Genomic DNA, 9945 nt, shown 5'->3' with positions numbered 1-9945 from the left:
TCGGATGACATATTCCACTCTCTCAAAAAACTTAGACACCATACATTTGTTCTCTCCCTCTCTGAGGAGGAGGTTTTGGTTTGGTTTCTTGTTGAGAATAGTTTCCAAATTCGAAAATACTCCTATAATCACTTTCTTGGTCTTCACATATCCTTTTTCCCAGCGAAAAAAAAAAAAAGGGGGTCTTGTATTAAAAACCAAAATATAAAAACTAGTACTAAAAAGATGATAAGATTTAAGAACAATGATAAATAACTCATAACATATACCGTATAAAAGTTTAATTTACAATATGAGAATTTTAGAAAGAAATTGATATCAACAATTAAGCTTTGTGTCTATCCAAAGAATTGATAAACCAATAGAGGAAAAGTCGATAAGAGTTTTTATCTAATTAACGAAGTTTGGGGGGAAAACAAAAAACTAATAGCAGTCTAAGATCTTAGTCCCAAATTTTTTAAGGTTTAGGTCGGCTAGTCTAAGATCCATCAAACTAAAATATCCAGAACCAATCATTTTTTTTTTTGTAGATGATCATTTTCAATCAACAAAAATAGGTAACCTGCAAGTTCATTTAGTATATAAGCAACATTTAAAGCTAGTTTAAATGATCCTAACATTGCAAGCCATTAACGCAATTCAAATCCTTACACATGCACACACTGTTTCTTTCACTCTAAAGTTTTATTTTTTCAGGAACACAATTCAAAATAATATTCAAACACACTTAAAAAACTATAATAATAACACTTTTGAGCACCCTTAATGCTTTATTTGTTCAATAAAGCTTTTGAAATTCTTAAAAGAAGATCCACCATCAGTTACACTCTTTTTAGCTATTTCCTTCAGCTTCAGTGCATTGATTTTTATACCATCATCAGAAAGCAGTGTTTCTATTTTCGTTTTGATTTCATGCCTCGTGATGAGCCAGCCATTTTCATCCGGGTTCAACCCTAAACCAATCTTCCAAACATCACATATGTAACTCTTATTATGAAATTGATCTCCATAGTAAGGCCAACATAGAAATGGGACTCCCATGCTTATACCCTCCAAGGTTGAATTCCATCCACAATGGCTTAGAAAACATGCAATAGAAGGGTGTGCTAACACCTTCTCTTGAGGTGCCCATTCAACAATCTTTCCCCAATCAACGATCCTCGTTCTAAACCCATCCCAGAATTCAGAATTCAGTCCCCCAATTACGTCTGACCGGACAACCCATAAAAATGGCTGGCTTATGAGTTCAAGACCGAGAGTTAGTTCAGCAAACTGTTGCTGGCTGAAGGTTGCTATGCTGCCAAAGGCAACATAAATGACCGAACCCACAGCTTGTTTATCAAGCCAGCTTAGACAAGTTGAATCTTGAGGCAAAAAGCTTCCGGCATGACTGCCCAATTGATTGCCCAAAAGTAAGGGGCCAACAGGTATGATCCCAGGAACTAAATTGCAGGCCGATGAGTCAAGTTCATAGAATGAGTTGCAGAGTAGCCAATTGCATAGTTTGAGATAATGGGTCATTTTGAAAGCATAAGATTCAAAAAAACATTTTTGTGTCTTTGAGTCTCCTGGACAGCTCCATGGCAAAACAGTGCTACTCCATGCCGGGATATCCTTTGACAACCAAATCAAGTTGTTTTCTACTGGAGTTCCTGCAGAGTGGTTCAATTATTTTGTTTTATCAAAATTAAACAAGTACCAACTACCAATCATGTGTGTGTATATATATATATATATTAACCGCTAACCCATGTAATGCATGAGGAAGTTAAACAAAAAAATATATATGATACATATTTAATTGTTAAATATTATAAAATAAAACGCCAAATAAGAAAATTTATGGAAAAGAACATACCATGATAAGATCCCCTCCAATTTTTTCCAATTTAATTAGAATTTGATTAGAGAAGATCATGCCTAATTTTATTAGGATTTGTTTTGTGTTGAATTGGTTTTTAATAAATAAAATAAAATAAAAAAGATGGTGAGTGTTCAATAGTTCAACTACTATAGTGGGAAAATGAGTGAGGGTTTCAAAAACTTGGCGACCTTAGAGGAAAGCAACAAGTCAAAAGGCTTTCATTTTATAGGAGAAAAAACATTTTCTTCTTTTATGTTTGGGGTAGTTTACAATTTCCCCCGATATTTGAAAACAACTAATCTCCACTCTCCATTTTTCGAAAATAAGCAAATACCCTAATTTCGTTATTCCATCAATTAAATTTAACAAAATCTTTGAATTCCGGGAATATTCTATAGTGCAAAGTTCAACATGCCCTCAACTAAATATAGAAGTAGCCTAGTCTCAAATCCAATTCAAGTGAACTTAACCCAACCTGGGTAAATTAAACCCATGGTAAAACAACACTAGTTTAAATCAGCCTCCACCGACCCAATAATCACCAAACACACCTCAAGGAAATCAGAAGGAAATCCACTTGTCTGGACTTAACTGTTTGTCAAGTGGACTACTCTATTTGTGAATTGGTGTTCTACTGGGTTAAAACCTGGAAAGTATAGATACTTCATTTGGGGTACTGTACTCATGTCAGACACGGGACACACCTAGGAAACTTATCTTTTGTTTCTTTTTAGTATTAATCTTGAAGAAGTCCAAATTCAATAACTTTATTGTCCTTTATTGTTCTTAAATTGATATATATTTGACCTTTGGGTCTAGTTTTTTATTGATGAATTACCTTTCTTTCTCAACAAAAAAAAAAAAAAAAGATATATATTTAATGCTTAACAATATTTAAAAATAAAAATATATTTAATAATTAATTAATATATGTATTCCCGTAGTATCCAAGTCCTAATTTTTCAAAAATTGTCATGTCACCATTTCATACCTGTGCTTGTATCCATGTCCGTACTTCATAGGCAAAATTTGACAAATAGCATGTTTTTAGAAAAAATTTAAGAAAGTAGCACACAGACGAAGTTAATTAGTTAAGTACACTAATTAACTTCAAACTCGAGTTCCAAAAACAATCTATTTAACTAATTAACTTCAACCGCATGCTATTCACCAAAAAATTTTCTAAAATTTTACTATTCAACAAATTTTGCCATACTTCATAGGTTATAATGAGGGGTAACAATTACTAAAATTGATTAGGTTGCAAGATGAATTTACAAACTGTGGGACTCATGTAAGGCTTTACTTTAAACCAAGGCTCCACATTGCTGCTTCCAAAAAATAAATGGTTGTAGCCTTTTTATGCATATTCTTATAATTATATACAGCATAAATTACAAACTACACTCCTAAATTTTGAAAGTCTTGGAATTTTACACTCTAAAATTATATTTTATTTGTATTAGCAGCTTCTTTATCCATATTTTTTTGTTATGAGTCACATAAATTTGCTACGTATGTTTAGTTTGTCTAATTAATCAAAGTCATGTCAGTGTGTAGCCTGAAAAACTTTAAATAAATAAAGTGATTTTGTATGGGTTTGGATAGCACGTTAAGTTGTGGCACGTTTTCAGTTTCACGTTTTCTCCCTTTTTTTTTTTTTTTTGGCCGGCTTTTTTGACTTAGGGGACAAAATTCACTGTGCATGTACTGTGCATACACTGTTTACGCACTGTTCATGCACTGTTCACGCAATATTTAATATTAAAAGTGGGTCCCACAACACTATTCACACATTTAAAAATTATTTTGCTACAGTGTTTTCAGCAACAATCAGTTTTTAGCAACTTTCAGCAACAATAAGTGCTATATAAATGGACCCTTTAATTACTCTACAGTGGCTCAACAAAAGCTAGCACCAAGACTACAGACTACAAAAACGTGTGTCAAATCAGTGTGCGTAAGATACGGGTAGATGAGAATATGCGATCGGTGTCATAAAATTAGAGAATTAGATCCCAACCAAGCTGTTTAAACAGGTTCCTTGTTTGGTTCGGAAAATGTGGGAAAATGAAGGAAAGTGAGTTTTCAATGAATGAATTATGGGTATTTAACTTTAGCCCCATGCTATTCACCAACTACCAATCATGTTCTTTTTTTTGTTTTTTGAAAAATTGCAGGATATAGGAGGGACACTTATCTTTTATTTCTTTATAGTATTAATCTTGAACACTTATCTATTTATATTTTATTAACTCTTTTAGATCTTATTCTTAGTTTTTATTCTAATTTGTAAACATCATATATTAGTCATGAATTCACTTTATTGCCATTTATTTCTCTTAAATTGATATATGTTTAAATGTTTAACAATATTTAATAATTAATTTTTATACGTATTCCGCCTTATCCAAGTCCTAATTTTTCAAAAATTGCTGTCTCACTATGTCCTACTTGTACCTGTATCCAAGTCCATACTTCATAGGTTACAATGAGTGGTATCAATTACTAAAATCGATCAAGTTACAAGATGAAATCACAAAGGGTGGGACTTGTGTAAGGCTACAAGTTAAACCAAGGCTCCACATTGCTACTTCCACACACACACACACACACACTCAAAAAAAGGGTTTTATCCTTTTTGTACCCATGTGTATAATTATATCTAGGCTAAAGTACAAACTATACTCCTAAATTTTGAAAGTTTTTGAATTTTACATCTTAAAATTTTATTCATTAACAACCCCTTCATCTATATTTTCTGATAAATGTCACATAAATTTGTCACACACATTTAGTTCATCTAATAAAATGATGTCAAATCATTTTTTTAGCTTGAAAAACTCTAAATAAATAAAGTGATTTTAATTATTTCACTGTGGCTCAACAAAAGCTAGACTACAAACAGCATGTCAAATCAATGTGTGTAAGATAAGGGTAGGTGGGAATATGTGATCGGTGTCATAAAAATTAGAGAATTAGACCCCAGCTGGTTTGTTTAAACGGGTTCCTTGTTTGGTAATTGGGAAAATGTGGGAAAATGAAGGAAATTCAGTTTTGAATGAATGAATTTTGGGTTTTTAATCCTAGTTTGCATATGAGAAAGCAAAGAAAAAGAAAAGAAAATTACCAAAATAAACTAATTCTAAATATTTTATTTTATTTTATTTTTTAAACCAAGGAGATTTGGCAGCTTAATAGCATAAAAACTAATATTTTAACCATTAGCTATGTTAATATTTTTTTTTATCCACTACTTAACCGATTATTTTGACATAATACTAAAATGTTAGAAAATATAATAAATTGATACATTTGAAATATTAGTGTCTAAATTCATAATTTACCCTAATCTTAATCATTAGTAAAAATATCGTCTTATTTAATATATATTTTATGATAGTAGATGAATAATAACAATTTTAAATTTTTGTTCCTTCAAAAAAAATAATAATAATAATAATTTCTGTGGACTATTCTATCTTATTCCTTATTTCTCCTTTCCTCTCCTGTTCCATATATTAAAAACTGAAGATGCTTGATTATGAGTTATTCAATAAGCTCCCAACATGTAAAGAAAAATCTATTTGATAAAATAAACTAGTTGAAATTGAAAATAGCAGCGAGCTAGATTTTACCTTTAATATCTATTATTCCCTCCTCAATAAGCTTCGGAATATGTAATGCAAATGCCGAGTTTCCTGGTCCAGCAGGCCAAACTGAAGCCCTTTTAATTCCCATCTTCTCAGCAACTGCTAGTGCCCACCCAACCGTTGTATCAGCAATGATACAACTGATCTGATCATCATCATTTGACTGGTTAATTTTCTCAATCAAGTCCTTCAAATGGCCTGGCATCACTTTTTCAATACTTTCCATCAGCTTAGGAGTATCATTTCGAACATCCCCAGGCTCTAGTCCATCTGGGATTGAGACCAGTCTTATTGGGCTCTTCTCTTCACTCTTCACTGCCATTGAAGCTGTGAGTTTTGCATGTATGAACTCAGTGTTAACAAATGTGACATTGATCCCATGATCAACGATCTTGTGTGACAACTTCATTAGAGGGGCAACATGACCCTGTGCTGGAAATGGGATGACTAGCACATGTATTGGTTGCCTCTCCATGACACCTTGGCCACAGATTATCAAAGTTTTGATCCTAAAACACATATCTGTCGGTCATTTTGTTGATTTGCTCAATGTCAGCGTATGGCTTGAATTATGCCACGTTGACAGCCCGACAGGTTTTGTTTTCTTTACTTTGTACGTAGTAGCAAAAGTTTATCATGGGGGACCATGTAGAACTTTTTTCGTAAAGACGATAGACTTTGGTAGCGATTGGATCTGATGAAAGTGACTGCGTGTCTTTGTTTTTGTTTTTGTTTTTTTTTGAGAAGTCAGTTTTAACTTACTCTGCACTGTTTAGTGGGTCTCGTATACTGTTCACAGAATCCACAAATCTCTTTTTTTCAACAAAATTTATATTAAAAATGTATCTCATGGTACTATTCACACACTTAAAAATTATTTTATTACAGTATTTTCAGTTTTCAGTTTTCAGAAAAATAAACGATATCCAAACAAATAATATTTGATAGTTTGAAATGAAGAGGAGTGTTAATTGAGAAAGATTTCATAACAAAGGAAAATCACACGGATGCTGCCTCTCCCATGAGTCATGGGATCCTTTCCCGTTTCTTTAGTTCATGTATATATTTTTTGATAATCTGTAGTTCATGTATATATGTTTATATATCAGTACCTATTGGATATGTAAATGTACTGTAAAAGAAAAAAACTTCTGCAACATGCCTATTTTATTATGATAAAGAGTTGATGAAAGACTATTGAAATTGACTTCAATATTTTATTATGAAGGAGTGTTGGAGCATTTTAATATTAATTAATTAAAATGAATAAATATTACAATATAAATGTAAAGATATGGAAGTGAATATGAAAGATGAGGAGTTAGAGCATTACCATCAAGTCTCTTATAAAAAAATGTTATTTTGACACACCAAAAACCTACTTTATTATTTTACCACATCATTTTACAATATCCCATTTATCAGATGCTTTATCCTTCAATTCTATACATTAAAATAATATTTACTACACATTAAAATAATATATTAACTCCTCCCTATCATCATCAACAACAACAATAGCATAACCACCATTGCCGCGACAACACTGACAACCACCACCAGCACAAACCCACATCCACCAACACCGCTTTAAAAATAAAAAAATAAAATCCACAACAACCCACCACATTCACAAACCCACATACCAAATCCACCAAATCAAACAAACCCACATCCCAAACCCAACACCGGCACAAACCCACATCCACCAAATCAAACAAACCCACATCCATCGGCACAAACTTGCATCTTTGAACCAGACAAAGATCGACACGGCATGGTGGTGGTCAGTGGCATGATGAGATCAAACCGGCATGGTGTGATGAGATCAAATCCACCAAATCAAACAAACCGGCGTGGCGTGATGGGATTGGTGTGGCATGGTGTGGTGGTTAGTGGCATGGTGGTCAATGGCGTGGCGTGGTGAGATCGGCAATGAGAGAACCAGACACACAGAGATAGATATGTTGCAGACGAAGAGAGAGATATCTAATGGGAGGAAAGAGAAAAGTAATTAAATAAGCCAAAATATTTTTGGCATCGATGTCCGTATCGTCTCATATTTGAGACAGTAATGTAGCATGTTGCAAAATTTTGACACATTTGAAACACCATATGAGGCTTGAATAGTGGTGTTTGGTGTGTCAAATGCCAAATATTTGGCATTTGACACACCTGATGGTAGTGCTCTTAGTGAAAAATGTTTAATCCCAGATTGAAAATGAAATGGACTATTTTGTTCTTTTTAATTGTAGTGATTAATGGCTAATATGAATTGACTCAGATATTGGGTCAAATACATGCGTAAAGGGGTGGTTACAAAGCTTTGCCAAGACTTGAATCTCTTAAAACTCATAACATAACTGAACTCAAATTCATATGCTTAAGCTTTTAGGGTAGGTGGTCTTATATGTTATATTAATTACTCAACTAACTTAAACTTTAGCTATTTTCCTTTTGTTATGCATGTTTAATGGGTGCTCAAGCTAGGCAAATTAATCTACCTGTTTAATTACACTTAGTTACTATAAGCTTTCAAGGCAAGAATATCCTCGTTTCTCATGAAGGCATCTTTTTCATTTTAGTGCATTAGTAAAGTTTTAGCTACATTCATCAAAACTATCTTTGACTAATGGTACCATATGCAAAGATAGTTTTGATGAATGTCGCTAAAACTTTATTAATGCACTATCAATACTAATAGAACTTTTTTTTTTTGGGGAAACTGGAAATATATTAAAAACTAAGTGGTGTCCACCACAATATTACACAAACGGTCCTAGGTCAAGCCCATCTTGTCTGAATGCAAAAGATTAATAATAAAAACAGGAGGAGACTCAAACATAGTAAAATCCTCCTCCATGGTGGTGCCAAACTTTGCAAGGGCATCTGCGCACCGGTTAGCCTCTCTAAAGCATTGTTTCAGCCAGACCTGATGGATGTTCTTCATTAGGTTCCTGCAATCATCAATAAGAGAAGAAAACTCCCCATTAGTATGGACATCTTGGGATAACAAGGATACCGCAACTGAGGCATCAACCTCAACTTCCACCGCCTGAAGTGATAAGTGACAGCATCGAGCTAATCCATCTCGGATAACGCCCACAACTATATTAGTACTTTATTAATACACTATATCATTGTATTGGACCACCTAGAGCAGATGCGTTGTTAATTATCTGGGACAGTCTCATAACACCAATCTATCAATATATGTGCCAAAGGACTCTTAGAGAGTGTTTGATTTAGCGAATTTTTTAATTCCAAACTCAATATTCAACACCCCAAACTTAAAATTTGTGGGCCCTACCGGAACAAGAGTTGTTTGGTTAATTGTCTTATTCAATTCTAATTACTCATAACTATTTTGAGCTATGAGACTTGTCACACTCAAAAATCAGACCAAAGGCTCCTTTTTTCTTCCCGTCATTTTTTTTTTTTCTCTCAGCTTCTTCTTCTTTCTTTCTTTTTCCCTAGAAAAAGCTGCATTCCCTTACCCACATGAATTATATGCACAGTGCATTTATCACTGTTTCTGTTGAAGGCTCTACTTGTGCTTTCTTTGGCAGCCCTTTGAGAGGATTAGACCAAAGCAGTTCACACTAGGACCAAAACTCGTCAACAGTTTAAACTCATGTAACTAGAATTACTCACATAACTAGTAATTCTTTAAAGTATGTTATGGAATGATGATGCCGAAAATATCAACAGTGAGTTGCACAATGCTCGTACCCTCGAAACGACACCTGCACAGAGAAAAGAAGACCTAACAGAGAGCACCGGTGTGGAGCTGGCCAAATACCCTCCGAAGGTCAAGTTAGAACTTCTTTCAACTCTAGAGTGCTAGAGAGGGGTTAATTATGCATACCTCGATTTATGAGAGTATTGGGGCTTTTATAGTAGTAGAGGGTTGACCTCTCTTTCTTGGAGTGGAAGTCTTTTCCATATAGGAATCCTTATGAGCATAGATTGCGGAATCCTTTCCTTATAGGACTCAATCATTGAGCGTGGAGTACAAGTCATGGTTTTATTAGAACCATCGGCCTCTGACCCGTCAGCTTGTCACATTCCCTTCAGCCATGAAGGGTCATCAGCCTTTGAACGAAATCAGCCCCTTAAGCTCTTCACGGATTCCCTTCCCCGTCAGCCTGTCCCTGTTCGTCAGCGTTAGAGAGCATCCTTCATGGCTTAATCCTTCAGCCTGAGTAGAAGCCGACGGATTAAGCCTATGGTGCTGTGTGCTATGATTTCTCCTTATCAGTTGCCCCCTACTCCATATCTCCGTCAGTTATAATTGACGGGTTATTGAGTATTCATTCTTCACTATCTGTTACTTTGGCCAGGAGAGAGAAAATATTCCAAAGCTGACACTTCGAGCAGCCAATATTAAATGCTCGGACACGTGGCGTGCTCGGGTTGGCTCCGCGT

General features: G+C 34.4%; 1 protein-coding gene across 1 annotated transcript; it reads right to left on the bottom strand.

The window, feature by feature from the left end:
- Nucleotides 1-561: 561 nt before the first annotated feature.
- Nucleotides 562-6021, bottom strand: LOC112039482 (UDP-glycosyltransferase 83A1). Its single transcript, XM_024072356.2, has 2 exons — nucleotides 5503-6021; nucleotides 562-1652 (listed from the first exon to the last, which is right to left on the bottom strand). Exons 1-2 carry the CDS (start codon nucleotides 5990-5992, stop codon nucleotides 763-765), a joined length of 1380 nt encoding a protein of 459 aa, XP_023928124.2. The 5' UTR covers nucleotides 5993-6021; the 3' UTR covers nucleotides 562-762.
- Between the last annotated feature and the right edge of the window lie 3924 nt (nucleotides 6022-9945).

Source organism: Quercus suber, unplaced genomic scaffold (assembly GCF_002906115.3).
Source record: "Quercus suber isolate HL8 unplaced genomic scaffold, Cork oak 2.0 scaffold_717, whole genome shotgun sequence".
NCBI classification, from domain to species: domain Eukaryota; kingdom Viridiplantae; phylum Streptophyta; class Magnoliopsida; order Fagales; family Fagaceae; genus Quercus; species Quercus suber.
This window is presented reverse-complemented; position numbering and strand designations above follow the sequence as displayed.

Excerpts from the sequence above, each read along its gene's own strand:
- LOC112039482 (XM_024072356.2), bottom strand. The coding sequence starts at position 5,992 with ATGGAGAGGCAACCAATACATGTGCTAGTCATCCCATTTCCAGCACAG. Across the intron at positions 1,653-5,502 it reads GGGAATAATAGATATTAAAG|GAACTCCAGTAGAAAACAAC; the intron begins GTAAAATCTAGC and ends ACCACTCTGCAG.